The sequence below is a fragment of the Passer montanus genome, unplaced genomic scaffold (assembly GCF_014805655.1).
Source record: "Passer montanus isolate IOZ18808 unplaced genomic scaffold, ASM1480565v1 scaffold43, whole genome shotgun sequence".
In the NCBI taxonomy this organism is placed as follows: Eukaryota; Metazoa; Chordata; class Aves; order Passeriformes; family Passeridae; genus Passer; species Passer montanus.
In genome coordinates, this window is record NW_024369151.1 from 3272056 (window position 1) to 3292892 (window position 20837).

Genomic DNA, 20837 nt, shown 5'->3' on the forward strand with positions numbered 1-20837 from the left:
GTGATGGGTAGGGCCGCTGAGAGACACTACTGCGTGAGCTAAAAACTCCATTAGACTGAAACTGGAGCACTGCATGGATCCATATCCCTGGCTGAGGTTTGGGATTCACTGGATAACGGCAAGCTGCTGCACAGAACAGATTCAGAGGGCTCTTTGCACTGCAGCAGAGGGAAAAAGAAAACAAAAAACTGCATTGAACAAATAAGTCGATGAAAAGATCTGGGTGGGAATGTGAGCATTGCCTGATATGATTTGGTGTCCCAAATGGCCTTAAACAGCCCATAGAATTACTATGTCTAAAACAGATTCCAGCAAAGGAGACCTTTTATGATGCACTAATAGGCTCATTAGGCTTTCTCCAGCAAGGCATGCTCACAGCATCGTATGTTTTTTCCATTACAGGAATTACACGTGTTTTGTTGTGCTTTGGGTTTTGTTTTGTTTTCCACATAGACTTGCCCTGACAGTTCCCCCATTCAGGTTTATATTGGAGGTACCATCTCAAGCCAATGAATTTTATGAAATATGTTGCTGGCACTCACAGAGAGATGCATAAAGGAAATATTCTAATGACAGTTGGAAAGGCTTTGATCCCTTTCCAAGACTGCACTCATGTCTTTGAAATGCGAGTTTGGCAGTGCTGGAAAGGCTGGGCTCTCTGGCTCTCTCTGGCACGAGCCCATGTGACAGACATAATGTCCTCTGTCAGGGGACCCACATAACCTTGAGAAGTGTAAGCAGTGCTCGCAGATTGCACTGGGTCAGATAGTCTGGGCTGATAAAGAAGCAGGGGGGAGTCAGCCTAGTCCAAAGCAATAACTGAAAGCTGTTTTGACCTGGTAACTGTTGGGTCTGCTGCCTGCGGTTACGGAGTTGGACATGAACTGCAAAAGTAGTTAATTTATGCCTCCTTGAGTGTAGGAATGTGGCGATGATGGATAGGGATGGGAGGTTATTAGAAACATGGGGAGGAAGGAGAGGAAGGAATTCCAGCTCGTGTTTTTATCTCTTACACACGCACACACTGGTTCCTCACATTTTCTTGTCTGCCTCACGTGTGTGCAGTGTCCAAACCCTCACTGCCACACTCACATCTCTGCTCCTGCACGCTCACACAGCACACACTCACACACTTCCCAGGGCTCTGCCTGAGCTCAGGACTTGGGCATGTTTACGTGCTGGGGGTTGCTGGCTGCTTCCATGAAGGAGTTTGCATTTATTGCCTTCCAAGCATGATCTACTTGCACCTACACCCGGGCAGATCCTTCGCTAAAAATCCTCTTGGCATTCTGATCTTCCACCACTGAATATATCCTGCTCACTCAGAGCCTTCCCCTGGCTAGCAGAGAAAAGTGGTCAGAGAAATATCAGAAAGTCAAGTCCAAAGGACTTAGTAGGATGGATTTACATAAGGCATGAGTCCAGTCTCAGTGAAGCATTGCCATCACTAGCCAATTAGTTAAATGCTGTCTGCTCTGGATGTTTTTTGCAGTAATAATCCATGTAGCCCTGGAAGTTGGAACACATGGGCTGTATGGAAGAGAAAGAGCAACTGTGGCCATGCAATGAGGAGATAAATGGGGATTGGATTGTGTAAACAATAAGCAAAGAGACAGCTAAGAATAAAGAAATATAAGTTTAGATTATTTGAAACCATGAGTGAAGAGGAAGGATAAAAATGGTAATCTCAGGAGGGGAGTTGGATTATGGTTACTCCTACAGGGATTTGCATGTGCATAAAGCATCTGCATCCAGAGCCAACAGCACCGTCAGTCCAGGCAGCAGGACCTTCCTTCCCGCTGGGATACCAACACATAAACATTATTCTAGTCAGACTAGGGGCTTCTGTTTCTGCCCCTCTTCTTTCACAAAACATCACATCACTCCCACATTGTCTCTTACATTTTTGCTCACTGTCAGTGATGCTGCCATAGGTGCAGGCACGCACTGTCCCCTCCCCATGGTCACACCCCCTGTCACACATTCCCTCAATGCTCTCACACTGAGAATATTTGGAAGTGCACATTGGTTCTCACATGGAATTTCAAGCTATTGCTCATGGATGTGTCTACGTAGGAGCCCATGCTTGGAAAAGATGTTTTCTAAGGCACAAAGAAGATCCTGGGAGTAGATTGAGCAGAGCCTCAGAGCACTGTGCCAATCCAGGCAGGACAAGCTTGAGGAGCTAAGGGGAAGGTCTGTGTATTTGCCATGGATGTGTTGAGAACACTGGCGAGATGAGAAATGTGTAAAGGGTCACAGTACTGACCTGTCCTTCAGGATGTCATCCCCATTTGATTGGAAGATAAACACTGTACGGAACGGAAACATCCCCTTCCACTGGTGTCCCCAAAGAGCACGTCTTCCTCCATGAGTCAGCCAGGGCCTGGGGACACCCAGCCATGATCTATTTTGGAGGCAATGACTTCAGCAAGTGGCAGGGGAAGCTATTGTGGAAATATGAATGTGTTTTCCATTTGGGAGTCCTCCGGGGAAGGACAAAAAGATCTTGGTGCTGAGCCAGCTCCCCCATTTTTTTCTTCACCCTTCTGGGAGCAAAAGCCTTGCAAAGTATGCAGGGAACCCTTCTCAGAGCTTGTGGGGGTGTGTGGTTTGGGAGAGCTGTGTGAGCCTTACACACATCCATGCACACTCACAGAGGAGGACTCCAGGAAGCAGGAATCAGCCTGCTCATGGCCATGGTGGTGTCAGTTCCTTACAGCCTTTGAACTGTGCTTGGCTCAGTGTGATCCCCCTCTCTAGGGTCTCCACCTGTCAAGGGAAGATACTACAACATAATCCCCTTCTAGTTTTTCTCCTATCACAACACTTCATATCAAAAGCCAATGAGAGCTGGAAACAGAGAACCAATGGGTTTAATCTTACATTTTGTTTTCTCCAGCTTTTCTATGAATTGGGGCAGTGCAAGCAGTGTGGCACCATGGTATGTGCACTGACAAGTACCTCCTGTATTCCAGTACTAAATCTACTCCTTTAAAGGAGCAAAAAGTACCTCCAACAGCCATCAAGGTTAAGGGATTGGTTTAGCTTGTCTGCAGACAGATTGCTCTGTGATTTCCAGGCATCCCAAAAGCTAAGGAGAAATGCTGCTCACCCTAGGAGGACCTGAGGAACCTTAGGAATTTATGTCATGGTATGGTACCACTGCTGGGGAGAGCTCATGAAAAGAAACCTCTTGGCACAACTTTGCCTGTTGGGAACAGCAATTCCCAACCAGCTGTGGGATGTCAGGGTTAGGCCACGTGGGTTTCAGCACCAGTGTCTGCCACTGGTGCTAAAGGAGTGGCTCTGTGAGCTGGTGTCAGTTGTGGTGCCAGCCTGAGGATGTGAAACTTGTTCTTGTGAAAGAAAATGAGAGGTAACAACAACAAACATCTTAGGGAAAATGTGCAAGCTAACTGCTGGTGTAAAAAGATTTACTGACCATAATACTTGGTTAATTACATTCATAATAAATAGATTCCTATACTTATCTTGAGAATGTGGACAGCTTTATGTATTTACCTTGGATTTTGTGGCCTTAGTTAATCAATGGTCTGAAGTTTTAGATGAGATTCACTACAGGAATGCAAAGTAATCAAAGTTTGGGAGTGGGTTATTAAAACATTTCAGGTGATTGATATGGAGGGTATTGTAAGACCTTTGCCTGGATTGCAGCACTTCTTCAGTGTTCTGCTGCTTTTGTGTCACCTTTAGGAAAAAAATGCTTTTCTTTTTCTACAGGGCATACTTGGATGTCAATGAACTTAAGAACATACTCAAACTGGATGGATCCACACACCTCAACATCTTTTTTGCCAATTCCTCTGAGGAAGAGCTGGCTGGAGTGGCAACTTGGCCCTGGGACAAAGAAGCCTTGATGCATCTAGGTGAGTGATAAAGATGTTTCTTCTTTGCAAAGCATTCTTTTGAGGCACTAAGAAGGAAAGACAAATATGCGTTAAGCTCTGTTCTGATTTCTTATCATTCCTCTAATATATAGTCAGGGGAAAAAAAGTATTTCATGATTCCCAGATACTGGCTCACAACCAGGAAAATATTAGGTTATAAACCCAAAGCATATTATGGTATTTGTAGATGATGTCAAGCTGAAAGTATTTCACCTTTTCAGTGAAGCTACTTTACAGGGCATTCACTCCATGGGAGCAGTTTGCAGGTTGGGGGATAGGTGTGGGGATGAGACAGAGGTGAATCTTTAACCTTAGCTTGTTACATTCTGATCCTTAGTTCATTAGCAAGTATTCAATTAGCTCACAGACTGTAGCTAAAATCTGCTGCTATTTTTCTCTACCAATGTGCAAAAGAGCAAACAGCTTAGGGATTGTATTTCTAATGTTCACTTGAGTGGAACTGGAAGGAGTTTACTACCCTGCAGATTGCCTGGTGTGTTTCATAACCAGGTTGCTGCTGGAACCTGGGGATCCAGACAAAGCTCTGCAGCCTCCCAAATGACTCACTGCCACCTGCAGTGCCACTGGACCTGTGCTCCCTGCAAAACGTCAGAGGAGCCTCAAAAGGTTCAGAAGGCACTGACTGAGTCAGTGTGAACTTCTCCTAACTTCGCAAACATCCCTCCAGCTGCAAACCTGGCCTGGTCATCTCCTCTGAGCAGGAGGTCACATAGGTTTTTCAAATATTTCACCAACTCATCCAGACTCTCCTAGGCTGGAAGTGAAGTCCAGTTTAAGTCAAGTTAAATCTGTGACAGACTGTTTCAGCCAGTTTTTTATATTACCCAACCCTGTGTTGAGCTAAATAAAAAAGATATGGTGACTATAAACCTATATGAGGAGAACAAGCAGTGCTTATTATCCTAAAACATACAATGGAAGTTGAGCTGTGTGGAATAACCATCAGTCAGAGAGGCTTTTCCAAGGTCAAAAATACCCCAAAGATGGGATGTTACCATGTCTTTATGGTCACCTGTCCCTGCAGCAGAGAGAGGCTCCATGGTCAGACCAAGCAGTTGGCACTGGCTGCCCTACTTCAGTTTATTAAATGTTTTATTACAACATCCAGCTCTGCAGCTGCTCTGGAAGAAGTGTGAGCAAATTTCCCTTCCCAAGGAGCAGCATTTACACACTGACACTCCTGCTGAGCTCAGCTGGAACTGAAACCACTTCCACCCTGGCTTGCCTGCAGCCTCATCTCTGGGGCTCCTACTGGGAGTGCTCAAAACAGAAGGGTCCTGTAGCTGCCCAGCAGTGAGCATGCCCCAAGACAGCATCTGGCAAAAACAAAGATAGCTCTCAACCCCAGCCTTGACCAGCACCCACAGTGATGGGATTTCTATCACTTTGGGATGACAATCAGCGTGGATTTCTGGTTGTGGGTCTGATCCTTGTGTGGGCCATTTGCTGAAGAGTTGGACTCAATGATTCTTGTGTGTTCTTCCCAGCCCAGAAAGTTCAGAGACTCTGTGAAACATTAGCCCCAGTGTCACTGCACAAGTGGGATATGGCTGCAATGTAGCTGCTCCTTCCTTAAATGAGGATTTTCACAGCTTCCCTTGGTGTTGCCATGGGAGGGAGCAGAGAACAAGGGGAGAGCTCCAGAGTGCCAAGAAGAACCTACTGCAAGAGGGCTGGGGCTCGCCCAAAGCCCTGATGAGTTCTTCTGTCACTTCGTTAAGCTAATTGTCAGCATCATGCCTGAGCAAAACAATTTAAATTCAGCTCCTACAGAGCATTGACAGAGTTCATTGACCAAAAAAAAGATCTCACAAGAAAAAAATAGACATTGGACAGCAGATAAAATTTGACTTGCTAGAGGGAAAAAAAAAAAGTAAAAAATAAATAAATAATGCTCATAATTTCCTGTCATAATAGCCCTCCCAGACCTGTGCTTCGTTTGTAAGAATTCATCTTTAATCTTTTTTACTCTCTTCTATAAATCCAATATGTACTTAATAAAAAATATGAAATATGTCCTGTGGTGCAGATCTAAAGGCTGGGATAGAGATTGTCTGGGTGAGGGAGTTTATCTTTTCTGTAAAACTGCAATTGATTTAGATTCTTGACAGCTATAAAAAATATAAATTTTCAACAAAGGCAAAAATAAAATCTCCCTCTCCAGCTGCCTCAGGGCTCTCCAATGCCAGAACAATTTAACCAGGCTTTACTGGAGGCATATCCTGCTGAGGAATTTCACCAATATTCCAGCCACTGGAAAAAAAAAAAAAAAAACAAAACAAAACCAAAACCAAAACAAAACAAAAACAAAACAAAACAAAACAAAACCACCACCTTCTGTAATTCTTTTTGGGATAGAGGACCCAAAAAAATATGTCAGGGTACGCTCTGCCTATAAATGGCTCCACCTGGGTAGAGACCAAACACCAGAGGAATCACAGCTTGTATTGTATAGGAAGGGAGAGAGAGAAATCATGGGTTTATTGTTGAGCTGCATGCTGGTAGGTCTGTATATAATTAATTGGGAATGTGGAGAACTGGTGCGAGGAACAGTTCAGTGCTACGTGTGGCATAAGACACAAGATGCTGCAGCGTGGCAGATTTTATTTACTCTTTTGTGTACATATTTACATTTTCTGTTCACTTTTTTGAAATAGTTTTTATGGATTTGTACCTGCCCATGGGACTCCTCTCCACCCTGTGCACATTTTCACATGTGCCCCTGCTCAGAGGGAAGATCTTTTTTCTCCTGATATTTTGTGCATGTGTTCCTTCAGGACATTCACATTTCTCCTTCAGCACTGACACAGCTTTCAACTGAAGTGCTGCATGTTGTGTTTTGGATATTGTTCTTAGAGGAAGACCTGAGGTAATGGGGAAAATCAAAGCAGAACCACAGTCAGGGAGGTCTAGGAAAAGGGTTGAGCTCCAAGGAAAGACTGAAGGGATTACAGTGATTCAGGCTGAAGGGAAAGAGCCTGAAGTGGGGATGATGACAATCTCATAAAAGTTGATGAAAGGGGAGGAGAATCTTCTGTTCTTCATATCCGTGTGAGGAAGGACTTGAAGTCATGAACTTAAATTGCCAAAAATCAATTCAGATTAGATGTGAGTTAAATCCTTGCAGCTGTAGGGATGCTGAGTGCTGACATTGATTGCTGGGGCAGTCATGTTATCAGGGGTTGTGAACAGGCAACAGACCAGAGTGTGTGAGGGATGGTACAGACCTAATTGGCTTGTGAGTGGAATTTAGTGGACTTCTTAAGAACTTCATGGTCTCATTTTCCTCTAATTTCATGGTTTTTACAACCAAGTCCCCAGGCAGATGAGGATGAAGGGTCTATGGTGCATCAGAACCCGGTGATCTCATATTCCCTGTGCTACAGCACTGATAAAGTTCCCGCTGCCAAAACCTTTTCGCTCCTCATTGTCTCTAAATTATTAGAGTACCATGTCCAAGATCTATATTCCCACTATAACTTTTACAAAGCAGTCTCCTCTTCTCATGGAAGGCAGGACACAAAAAGGGTATTAAATAAAGGGCCATCAGGGGTTGTGAAGAGGCAACAGGCCAGAGTGTGAGGGATGGTACAGACCTAATTGTCTTGTGAGTGGAATTTAGTGGACTTCTTAAGAACTTCATGGTCTCATTTTCCTCTAATTTCATGGTTTTTACAACCAAGTCCCCAGGCAGATGAGGATGAAGGGTCTATGGTGCATCAGAACCCAGTGATCTCATCTTCCCTGTGCTACAGCCACTGATAAAGTTCCCGCTGCCAAAACCTTTTCTCTCCTCATTGTCACTAAATTATTAGAGTACCATGTCCAAGATCTATATTCCCACTATAACTTTTACAAAGCAGTCTCCTCTTCTCATGGAAGGCAGGACACAAAAAGGGTATTAAATAAAGGGCTTAGAAAAGTTGAGATCAACAAGCTAAATAATGAAAACATCAATCATATTTTAAATACAAAGGTACACCTAACTGAGCTAAAAATATAGTTCATATGATTAATTCAATGTACTGCAAGTCCTCACTAATTTGCCATTTGCTTATTTGCACATCCCTTAATTCATACAACAGAAAACACCTTTAGTTTTCTTTGCAAAAAAAACATTTAATAACCACATAGTTCTTTCAGGGTTATCACATTCCAGGATTTCATATTTTTTTGACACTTTAGACTTAATGCATATTCATTAGTGGACTGTGCAGTTCAGATCAAGCCAAGCTTGTCTGAATACATGAACAGTGTGTTTCTGACAGTTACTTCAAAGCTGCCTCCAAGACACCCTGAAAAAACTGCTCCAGCCTTGGGTGTGCACACTTTGCTTTGCCCAGCTCTTAATTTGCAAGTATTGGTGGAGCATTCTGCAGTTCTCAGGGTGTTTCAGAAGTTAATAGGCTTTTCTCACATCTTTACCCTGGGGAATATTATACAGAGTGTTCCAGGTGTGTTTTGTTTGACTCTTGGTGTCAAATACATTGCTTACACCTTTCTGGGCAGAGTCACACTCTCAAAGCACATGAAATTATCTAAAATAGCATACTAAGAAGTAATTTCATGCAGGATTTTCCTCTAAGTTAACCAAAAAAAACCTACCTTGAGTTTATTCTGTTGAAATAATAGTTGTTGCAGTGTTTTTGGTTTGGGATGTCGAGCTTTGTCCCACAGTTCCTTCTCCTTAGAGCCCCAGATTAAGGGTGAGATGAAACTTTGCTGGGCAGGAAATATGTCTGGTTCTGCAAAAAACTGTCTGTGCTGCAGAGGATCCAACAAACTGCCAGAGGAGCTACCCTTAGGAAGCTGTTCTTTCCCCTTTCTCCTGCTGTCCTGAGGAACACAAGGCAAACCTAGAAGCCATTCTCTTTCCCCTTGCAGGTGGCATCGTGCTGAATCCCTCCTTCTACGGAATCCCTGGCCACACACACACCATGATCCACGAAATTGGGCACAGCCTGGGGCTCTACCACGTCTTCAGGGGCATCTCTGAGATCCTGTCCTGCAGCGACCCGTGCATGGAAACAGAGCCCTCCTTTGAGACTGGAGACCTCTGCAGTGACACCAACCCTGCTCCTAAGCACAAGCTGTGTGGGGACCCTGGGCCTGGCAATGACACCTGTGGTTTCCACAGTTTCCTGAACACGCCTTTCAGTAACTTCATGAGCTACGCAGGTACTGGCCTCTGCTTGGGTTGCTGGGGGGGTCTGTGGCTGAGCAGGAACAAAGAATTGTGATATTACCCCTTATCATAGAGACAGGCGATCCCCCAGCCAGGGAATAATGTGCTCTGACTCCATGATTCAGAAGGCTGAACAATTGCTTTATTAAGCTATACTATATTACACTAATACTATACTATAACTACACTAAAGAGATGCTCAAGAAAACCCCGTGACTCTCTCAGACAGCCAGGACACAGCTTTGACCCAATTGGCCAAACAATCCAAACAATCATCACCTTCGGTAAACAATCTCCATAACACATTCCACATGTGACAAACAACAGGAGCAGCAAATAGAGGTAAGAATTGTTTTCTCACCGTCTTTCCCAGGAAAAATCCTGGGAGAGTGAATTATGTCTCTCTCTGTTCAGAGAATGTGAATACCACAACCCCTGATTTCTCAGTCCACTTCTTTATGCTGATAAAGGTCTAGGTCCCGGCTTGATGAGGGATCAGACCTGATTGATCAGAAATCCCTTCTAGTTCTTCTTTTCTTTTATCCCAGTTTTCCTCAAATTCACAGAGTTTCATGTGAAGACCAGGCAGAAGTTTTGGGGGATGGAGGAAATGAGATAAGCATTAAGAAAACAGCTTCTAAAGGCTCTACAGCAAACCTGACACCCTATTTCTCTGAGATCTGGATGCCTGATGTATGAGGTCTTTGAAAAACTCAAATCCAGAGACTGTTTATACTCTCCCAAGGAGATATTGAATGTCATATGAATATTGATACCATCAAGGCTGTCAGATAACCCTGTGACAAGTGGACAACTAATGACGCACTGCCCATGCCTCCAGGTGTCTGTTGAAATGCCATGTTTAGGTTTGATTTGGAATCACATCCCAGTTCCATCCTTAGGATGTGAATAGTGGGATTCTGCCTGGTCAAGGACTACCAGTGTGCTGTGCTGGTTTGTGCTGGGAGTGCAACAATAGAGGCTCCATATCAATGTGGTATGACCACCCCTCAAAGCAAAAGCTGATATGGTTACAACTCTCAGGCACAGCTCTGCTGACCAGATGTGCATTCTCCCAACAGAGCACATCCCAAAGAGGGCATTTGCTCCTGTGACCCTGTCCCATTGGATGAGGCTGGAGTGGGGACACTGATGCACCTCTGGAAGCTCAAGGAGAGCTGAAAGCTCCTCTGTTATTTCTCAGAAGGAGCAGGGGATACCTTGAGACGTATTTCCCCTTATTTTGGGCTGCAGGGTCTCTCTGTGGTGACAGTCTATGACAGTGAGCTGACAGAATCAACAACATTTTAAAGGCAACCAATATACTTACAGACACTGAAGGGCACCTTTATACTCCAGGCAAAAACACAGATTTCCCACTCAAAAGGTCACAGGAGTGCTTATTCTGTAATAAAACTGTAGAGAAGCAAAGTGTTTAATGTCATCTGGGGCATGGATTGAAATGATTTATAACCAAAATGCTTTTATGCCCTTTGTGGCACTAGCTAAAAGCAATGCAGAGTTTTCTCTCTATTTTTCTGTTTGTTTAGAGGGTGTTTTCAGGGACAAACACACCGAGTCAGCTCCTCAGTGTGCTCTGTGCTGTGGTGCCTGTGATTGTGCAGGGAGCCTGAGCACCAAGTCCAGCCCCATGGTAACATCCCTCAGATGAGACAGGGCCACTCCAGATGACAAAATCCCCCCACCAAATCTGTTCGTATGGATGTGGTGAGCAGTAGAGCATGCCTGTTTCAAAACTCTGAGCTCTTATCTTCCAAAGAGAACTTGCCTTGCCAGCTGACTCGGGAGCTGAGGCAGAGGCAGACCACAGAGATACCCATCTGCTCCTGGGAGCTACATGTGTGCTGGTGTTCTGAGCTGAAACCTCTTCTTTTTCCTTGAAAAATTAAGTGAAGCAACATGATAGATATCTCTAGAGCTCAAGCATGAATCTGTTTGCTTTTCTGTTGTTGCCAGTGGAGTAAAATATATCAGGATATCAAATTGCTGTCAAAATACCTTTGAAACATGTAGGTTGAGGTCATGCAGTTCTAGGAATTGCCTTTCTTTCATTTCTGTTTTGCTGCTCATGTACAGCTTGATCCTATTGTATTTGTCTCTCTGTTCCTGTCCAATCCATCTGTCCAGCTACCCCCAGCACTGAGCAAAGTGACTTTGACTTATAATTTTTATTTTTCCTGGAATAACAAGTTACAATTGCCAAAAGATTAGGTAGTGTGAGAAATAGGACTTGTAAATTATTTTTACAAGTCCAAATATCTGTGGTGTTCCCAAATAAAAGATAAGTTAGTATTTTAGATGACTTTTCATGAAATCATTATGAATTCTTCCTCTGAATTCTGTTGGAGTAATCATCCCAGCAAAGTATAGAATTTCTCTAATTATTGCTTTATCTGAGGATCTTGAACCTTTCTTGATATTGAGTGGAACACCTTTCTCCCTCGCCTCTCCTCCCTTCCCCTCCCCCTGCACACAGGCTGTGCTGATGTTTAAACAGATTGAGAATGCAGGTCATCATTCTCCTGTGCCATTGTCCCACTGCTTTGTCCTATATATATTTTATTGTTCTTTTATGATGGCTATTAAGGGCCTTTGTCTCCTTCTGTGCTTCCGTGAAGAATATTTATGGCTTTTACAGCGTGCTCAGGGATAGACCATTGATAATTATTGAGGAAATCCAGAGATGTCACATTAAAGCAGCTTTTTGCATATCCACAGGGATTTGTAGATATTATCAAGAGGGTGGTGTGTGTCTATCTGCTGTGCATGTTTGATCAGAGGAGTGTCACTGCTCAGTGGAATTGGGAGGAACACAGGAAAACACGTGTGCTGGTGTGTCCCTACTGTGGGAGGGCTGCTGGATCCCGACTGGAGCCGTCTCCTTTTGCCTGCATCTCTGGGAAGATGTGGCCAGGTTTTAAATTAGCCAGCAAATACTCATTTGTCTTTAGAAGAAATTCATATTTTCTTGTTCCTCTGCAGTACCACAGGGCATGGACTTGTAAACATCACAGCACCTCCTAATGCTGTCACAATATTGAACTTACACGAGCAGCCTCCGGTGACCTGCATCTTCCCAGAGAAGTGCAGCACTTGACCTGGGCAGAACTGTCATTGTTGTTTGGATCCCAGCTGGGACCAAGCTCTGCCAGGCTGGGAACTCTGCAGGCACATGTGAAGAAACACTCTGTGTTTTCAAGAGCTTTTCATCTGATGGGAAGAACACCAGAAAAATGGTTGAAGTGCTTAGCATCAAGTTCCTCAGCATAGCTTTGCTGGGTGACTTTGCACAACATATTTATTCCCTCTGGGATCTGCACAATAGAGAAACAGCAATTTTCTACTTCTCTGGGGCACTGTAGTTGTAAAGCTGTATGGTGTTCAGAGGGCAGTGGATGTGTTCTTGTTGCCAAATCATGTTTGAGGAAAACAAGATGAAATGAGAAATGGGTATTTATGGGAAGTTATCCAGCATAATTATTCCTCCATTTTGAATGAAAAATAAATAAGAAATATCAAGAAATGTTTGTGAAAAGTTCAGAAAGGGGTTAGAATCATAGTGGCAATGGGGGAGAATTTATAGAACTAAAGTTATTTTCTGCACCAAAAACATACGTTTTTATCAGTGTTTGAAATTATATTTTGAATTGATCTTCCAGAACATTTTTATTTGCTCATTAGAAAATTTAAGAACTTTAAAATTATGTATTTTAAAATGCTATGGTGTTTTAATCTAACAGAACTGACAGTCTGTTGCCCTTAGTTTGCATGACTACCAGTCAGTATTTTCTCCTTTACTCTTCCATCTTCCTTATCTCTTTCTGAGAGATATTATTTTAAATGTGAAATTCTTTTAAACCCAGAGCTCCACTGGTGGCCCAAATCCTGCCCAGAAGGTGCTGCACTGAAGCTTTCTGTTTCTTCCCCTCCTTGTCTCTGCCTGATTTAGAGATGATCTCTGGGTGCTTCAGGTGTATCCCAGGTCAGGGGGAGGGAACGTTTATTGATTTATTTCCTTCCTTTTCAACCATTGTTTCTTTTCACCTGCCTCCACAAGTGATGGCTGCGCTAATTCCTTCACAGCCCATTAACTCTGGAGTGCTGTGGGATCCCAGCCCGGCCCTTCCAAGCAGCTGCCATTCACCAGGTCGTAATTCTTCCCCTTGCTCCCACCTCCTGTCCCACGTGGCTGACGTGGCTTCTGTTTGAATTCTAGATGATGACTGCACCAACTCCTTCACGCCCAACCAGGTGGCCAGGATGCACTGCTACCTGGACCTCGTCTACCAGAGCTGGCAGCCCACCAAGAAACCGGCTCCCGTGGCAATTGCCCCCCAGATTGTGGCTCGCACCTCCACCTCTGTCACCCTCGAGTGGTTTCCACCCATCGATGGCCACTTCTTTGAAAGGTGATCATGCTCTGCTCTGTACTTTCATGCTGGAAAAATGGGAAGGGGAGAACTGGAGGCCCCACTCCAGGAGCGCAGCTTGGTCATGTGCTGTGCTCAGCCTGACTTAAGGCTCTTTCCTAAATTGGTTCATACTGAGGAGGTTATTGATCTGTTGTCTGCTCTTCCTTTCTCAGCCTGTAGCACTCAGTTGAAGGCCATTGATTTGCCATGTAAAGGGCAAATCTTTCTCCATATGTTATGGGAGGAATTTTCAATCAAAGATTCCGGCCCTGTGATTCCTGCTGTTGTTGCTGCTCACGAATACCTGTGGGCTTCCGCTGTGCCTGCATGTTCCCCCCTCCTCCCCTTGCACATTCCCTTTGCAAGGACAAAGTGGATCTTGTTTTTACATCACAGAGCTCATGGGCAAGGAGGTGGTTGGAGTGGGGACAGGGACAAATGCTGCCTCCTCCCCTGAGCTGCAGATGTGAGATGGTAATTGAGCAGGGCAGAGTCAAAGTCCCAAACCCCTGGATAGGATGTGAATCTCCTGTAGTTCAGTGTAGGGGTGTGTATTCCTGTCTGGCAGGCATGCAGCTATGTGATATCAATAATGGAAAATGGAGGGCTCTGGGCGGGAGTTGCACCTCATTGCAGCCCATATTCAGTGCAATTCTGCCCCAGTATGACCCGAGTAACTGGGTAGCTCATCTAAATGCTCTTATGCAGCTCTTGGATGAGCTGCAGGAGCTATGGGAGTCCTGGCAGAGAACTTCCCAAATCACTGACCTTCTCGCATTACCATTAACTCACATCCCCGTTTGCACTTCTTCTCCACCTCTTGCTTTGTTGTTTTATAGAGAGCAAACTTGGAGTGTCCTTCAGGACCGCAGCAGTTCAGAGCACAGGAGGCCAAATTTACAAGCGTATTAGCACCCAAAAAGCTGCCTCAGCATTGCACTGCTGCTTTGTGCTGGGAGAGCACCTTGAAACCATTGCCTCCATCAAGGATGAAACTCCTTCCAGCACCGCTAGGACACCATGGCCATTTCAGTGGCCAGCTTGTGCTTTATCCCACTAGACAGAGAGCTGTTATTTTCTGCTTAGATGAGATTTTCCACCCTTATTGGAGATTAATATGGGGAGGGAAATCAAATCCTGTTAGGAATTGATAAAGAGAGTTCTTGTGCTCTGAACAGTGTTTGCTTTAATTATAGTTTTGTAACCAAATCCTTTTATTCCCTACCTGTGAAAAGGACTCATATAGTTCTGAAAATTAATTCAGAATTTTTCAGCCTATAATCATTTTTAGGTTAATTAAGTTTCTCCAATTTAATTTAGATTTCAGAAGATGCTTATTGTGTGTTAAATAAATGCCATCTGCCTCTAAAAAACACATTGATGCAGAGTTAATTGTTATGTAACCAAATATGACTTTATTACATATTTCTTATAACTCAATCAATATGTTCTTAATAACCTCTAGTTACTTGCTTCTTAAATAACACACAGTGGATAGCCTGTTAAATCTAAAATTTCATAACAGAGTTATCATATGTTAAATAAAGAGTGATTTTCCAGGAAAAAAAAGTCCTTTGGGTTTTCAAATCTGTGTGCTCAGTATTACTGAAGAGATTTAAAGAGACAGCCTCAAATACTTTGAGTCCAATTCCTTGTTAAAATGAGATTCCCACTGCTAACGGACACAGCAATGTTGCCGTGACCATTTAAAAATGTCACTGAAACATATAAATGACCCTGTCTAAAACATGCCCAAATTTTTGATCTGCTAATCAAAACAAGGATGATAGTATTATTCTAGTGACTAATCCTGGAAAAGCCCACGTGCTGAACTTCCAGAACCGCTGTGTCCAGCACTGCTCGGTCAGAGACTCATGCCTGTATCAATTTGTGAAATTGGGTCACTGTGCAAGACAAGTAGGAGGTAAAATTGGCCAAGTATAATCTTATCTGTGTGTGGGAATACTGTAAATCTTTGCAGATATTTTTACACAAAGTGAACACCATTGGCCCAAATTTTACTTGCCTCACTTGAATGAATAAACTCATTCACTTCAATGGGACTATTCATGTAAAAAACAGAAGACTGATACTCAGCTGCTGAGTGCCTTGGGCCTGGTTTCTAATGCACAGAGGCCCCTTCCTTGCTGTTTTGACAGTGTAAAAGAGCCTTCAAAGGATGAATGGCTCTGGCTACATTAGCAAGTGTTGTGGCCCAATAGAAGTAGATCTCCAGCGCAAAACAGTTGTTAATGAAGACCTGACGTCAACACCGCAGGGGCTGGGGGCTCACGGTGCTCCCACAGGAGCACATCAGGTGTGGTCCTGCAGCACACCTCCACTCTGGTTCCTGGTAAAACTGGGTCCAGCTTCTCTGCTCCAGGACTGTTCTGAGTGCTGGAAGCAGGGAACAGGGGGAATTTCACTCCCAGAGCTCACTCCTGATCCCAATTATGATGCTGCTGTGGGCGTGCTCAGCGTAACTCAAGTTCCTTTTATGTCTCTTTTATTCTCCAGAGCTGTGCACAGGCAGTGACCTCTGCTTAATGAAAGTCAGGGAGGGAAAATTTAGCCTTCTGTTTAAAAACGTAGCACTGGGCTAGCTGTGTCTGTGGGAGGTCCTGACAGGTTGAAGGGAGATGAGGCATGGAAAGTAAAGACTGTGTGTCTGTTCCCTGCTTAGATACAACTCTGTCGTAGGTGAATTAGATGCTTTCCTCGTAGGGTCTTCAAATTACCTGATTACTTATGTGGATTTAGGGGCAGAGAGCAATGTTAACTCCTAGTTCCTGTAAATTTGGGGGTGGCTCTCCTGTGTTCTCCCAATTTAGCAAAAGTAGACACAAGAGTTTTGCCCAGGAGTAAAATCTTCTTCCTGGTGGACCCCTCTGGCCTCTTCAGAGTGTTCTATTGATATTTGCTCTCTCACTCTAAAAAGTCACTTACCTGCATGTAAATTTGTCAGGATGCTTTGACCCTAAGCTCCAGCAACTGGTTGGGCTCCCAGACATCCCTAATAATCAAATATATCAAGAACCAGCATTTCTTCTTGTAGCTCCTGTCCACAGGATTGGAATCCTTCCCGTTCTTCATCCTCCCTTTGAAAAAAGCATGAAAAAATGCACACACAATAACATGTAATAATAAAATAACAATAAAGCAAAAGAAACAAGTCAAAACAAGCCAGAAAAAGAGAAGTCCCTTCATTTCCTGACTGCACCCATTGGATATGTTCATCTGCTGTCTCTGAACATCCATTCATGCACCTCCTGTCTGAGATGCGTGGGCAGATGTAAACAGTTATTGTCATGGGGCTCTGCAGCAAATTCAGGCAGAAATCTTTGAATGCATCTTTCTTCAAGTTTTCATTGAGGTGACAGCATTAATTTCCATGAATCTGATTCTATCTCATTCTTAACAAGCAAATATTTTGGTCAGTGTGGTGTCCCAGAGATGGCTGGGCTTGATAATCGCTCTGTTAAACCTTGCTGGAAAGTTTCAGCGCCTGACAGGGGAGAAGACCAATCCTGAATTTCAAGTATAGCAGCTCAAATTTAGTCTGTAAACAGGCACTCTTTACCCAAAGGAATGACAGATTTTTAGTGATTTTGAGTTGCCTACTGAACTGGTGCTGGCCCTGAAGGAAATGGTCTGTTTTTCGCTAGTAATCTTTAGATTTTGAACCCACTTCACTGAAATGTCATGCTGTAGGAGTGAATTCCTCCTGTGCTCTGAACTTCATAAGCTGGAATTTCCCCAGTACTTGGCCTATTAGAAAACAGAGAAGTCTAGATTTTCCATTAGCCTGTACTTTGGGCAGTCATGTGCCGCCATGTATAAGGTGGCAGATATGGCTATCATTCCAATTAATAGTGGTTTTTGAACCAATTTATGCTCTTTTTTTTTTCTTGTTGTCTATGGCTTCATAAGGTATAAGGACCTGGCTTAGGTTTTCATAAGCCTGTAAATGCAATTCCATAATTAGGTTTGACATTCATGGCTCTTTATAGGATTTGTGTGCAAGAGTCTGCAGACCAAAAACTCTAACCCAGGAGTCATCCCCTGTGTAAGTCCTTTCAGCCAGTGGAGTTACATCAGGGTTGAGTTTGGCTCCCAGACTGGAAAAGTAAAAAGAGAAAGTTTGCTCATAGCCTTTCCCACATGATGCTCCTTGTGATTTCTCTCTTACCTCCAAGTCCTCACTGGTAAAAGGAAATGTTTGTCCATAAGCCTACAGTTTTTTTCCACCATGGCAGCCTGTGATGAAATTGTATAGCTGCTAATTTGAGTAAAAAGCAGTCCTAATTGTGGAAACTTGGCTTCCAGAGCCCTCTCCTCATCCAGGACCAAGTGCTAATGCAGGAGTCTCTTTGTAGAGAAACTGAAGGATTATTATTGCAGGACTTCTATCCTGACTGGTCGTGGAAGTGTCTGAAGAACAACTGCAGAACAATAATTCTACATTTTGATTTCTCAGGGCCATTTATTCAGGTCTTTTGATTTTTTAAGAAATTTTGGTTTTGCATGTATTATTCAGGCAAGCTGAGTCAGACACCTAAACCTCTGCTAAATAGGCAGCTGAGAAATGAAACAGGGAGGCAGTATCTTGCCAGTGGTGCAGGTGGGTGAAGTGAGACACGAAGGGAAGTTGCTCACAACATGCCCACATTTTTTCATTACCAGTGTTGCAGACCATGAAAGAAAGTGAGGGCCGCCTTCTTCTCTCTCTTCTTTATTCTGCCCCATTGCCATGTTGTATTTTTCAGGTGTTTTCAGTAGGTGCATCCCCTCCTGAACTGCACAGGTTCAGCCAGTTACTGTCTCTTTCAGGGTGGCTCAGCCACTGAGGATCCCAAATAACCTCTGCCTGAGGATCACAGTCCTCTCTTCACAGCAGTGCTAAAATAAATCATGCAGTGGTGGTAATGATGGTTAAAATTAGCATAGCTGATTATAATAGTTGATATGAATTATTTAATAATTTACTCAAGCCATTCTTACTAGAGTAGCACAGAGAGTACACTGTGTTACACACAAATTGTTTGCCTAAAACTTCTGTCCTTTCCGGTGCATTTGATCATTAGGATAATTAATTTTTAACTTTCCATTTCAGCAGAAAGTGTTCCTTAAAGCAGAACAATTAATTCTGAATAGTAAGCAGCTTACTGGGGTAAATAACCATGTACTTTGAGTCATACAGAGTTCCAGATTTGTGACCCCAAGGAACATAGGGCTGAACTGTATGAATTGCATCCTCAGCTGATAGAAATCATCTTAACCTTATGGAGGATATTAGAGTTACTCCAGTCTACATCAACTTAAACCCCGATCTTGTGAATTTGTTAGCAAAACTATTTAAACTGACTAAGGGTAGTTTTGGATTAGATGTTAGGAAGAAATTACTCCCTGTGGGAGTGGTGAGGCCCTGGCACAGGGTGCCCAGAGCAGCTGTGGCTGCCCCTGGATCCCTGGCAGTGCCCACAGCCAGGCTGGAGAGGGCTTGGAGTCAGCCTGGGACAGTGGGAGGTGTCCCTGCCATGGCAGGGGATGGAATGAGATGAGCTTTAAGTCCTTTCCAACCCAAACCAGTTTGTGATTTGTGAATTGGTGTTTAACCCCTGCTCAGCCAATCTTGTTGGTAAGACAATCCTAAAGATATTACAAGTTCAAGCAATAAATAAATCCATGGTGAGAGCAGAAATAGATCTGAAAACACCTGAGGCAAATTTCTCTGCTCTAACCCCTAAGCAATGCATGTTTTCTTTTGTCATAGTTTGGTCCAGTACGGGAGGGGGAAATATAGGTGAACGTGACTTCCCAATTTGCTGTCATTTTGTGTTGGATAGAGCACTCAAAAATGCTTTCTACACAGGCTCTTGACTTAAATCTACAGAAGGTCAGCATCAGAAAACACTTTTGTCAGTGTCTTGAGAAAAGGGGGTTAAGTGGACCTGAATTCTAAATCTTATTGCTTTTAATATAGTTGAATAAGCAGCTCATTCAGCTGTTACTAAGTTGGTGTGTTTTCCTGTTTTCCTGGCCTCCTAGAGAAGTGGGATCAGCATGTGATCTGTGTGCAGAAGGAAGAGTCCTGGTGCAGTACGCCTTCAGTGCCTCTTCTCCCATGCCCTGCGATCCCTCGGGACACTGGAGCCCACGGGAGGCAGAAGGTGAGTCACAGGGATGGGAACAAACACATGGTGGGAGAGAAGGTGGGACAGGGCAAAGGGAGAGCCACAAAGACAGTGGGAAAATCTGGGAATGGTCTGTTATATCTGCATGTAACCTGGACAGAGCTAGCAGGCAGAGGAACGCTGTGCCCTGAAGGAATGCCACTGGCTCAAATGCCTGTGTTTTGGCCCCTGAGTCCTGCCCCTGCCCATGAATTAAGTGAATTCCAGGAGCTGAACATGAATTTCACAAAGCAGCAGAGTGCCAAGAAATTCTGACCATTCACATCTGCCAGACGAATTCCTCAGGGGAGCTGTTTTCTCCCTCTACTCCAACTCCAAAAGTGAGGAGCTGTTATTTATTTGGGCCTGATTTGTGCTGCCTTCACTTGTGGTGAATAACAGCGGGCTGCAGCAGCAGCCAGGCTGGAAGGAGGTTGCTCTTTGGGCAAGTGCCCTGCAGCAGGAATGCAGGTGACCACGTCAAGCCCTCTTGTTCAGGGTGTTTTGCAAGTCATTCTCTTGGAGCCTGTTGCAGGGAGAATGGTCTGCAGGGCTGGTTGTGCAGTGCCATTAGATCTCCATCATTAACTCCTCCACACGTCCCTTCCGTTACGTCCCTGGGTGTATGTGGTGGAGCATATTTAAGATTGTACCAGGCAAAGGTCAGTTATCCCAAATCACACTTTGGAAAGAGTAGAGTATTATTTCAGCCTGTGCCTCATGAACTTTTCCTTCCGGAGCAGCCACCCTTCACCATGCGCACACAGGTGAGCTCACTGAGCCCCAAGGACAATCCTGGATTTTGCAAACTCATTATACAAGTACCTTCCTATGTTAAGGGTTTATTTGTCCTGCAACTAAAGCATGTGGGAGGTATTCTGCAAGGAATATTATTTGGGCAGGAGCTCTCCCTTGTCCTAAGGTCAGCATGTGGAATGAGCTGTGCCCCTGCTGCTTAATGGGACAGTGATCAGTGTCCTCTGCCCCACACACACGTGTCCCAGGGTGGGAGCCCAGCAGAGGTTGTGTTTCACTCTGACTCACCCCCTAAATTTAGAACAGGTTGCCCAGAGCAGCTGTGGCTTCCCCATTCCTGGAAGTGTCCAAGGACAGG

General features: G+C 44.1%; 1 protein-coding gene across 2 annotated transcripts in view; it reads left to right on the forward strand.

The window, feature by feature from the left end:
• PAPPA (pappalysin 1) overlaps window positions 1-20837 on the forward strand; it is a 175030-nt gene that overhangs the window by 48235 nt on the left and 105958 nt on the right. For both annotated transcript variants that reach the window (XM_039720237.1, XM_039720239.1), the window contains exons 3-6: window positions 3745-3890; window positions 8817-9110; window positions 13355-13547; window positions 19599-19720. In XM_039720237.1, coding sequence (XP_039576171.1) covers window positions 3745-3890; window positions 8817-9110; window positions 13355-13547; window positions 19599-19720 — 755 coding nt within the window. The remainder of the gene's footprint in view (window positions 1-3744; window positions 3891-8816; window positions 9111-13354; window positions 13548-19598; window positions 19721-20837) is intronic.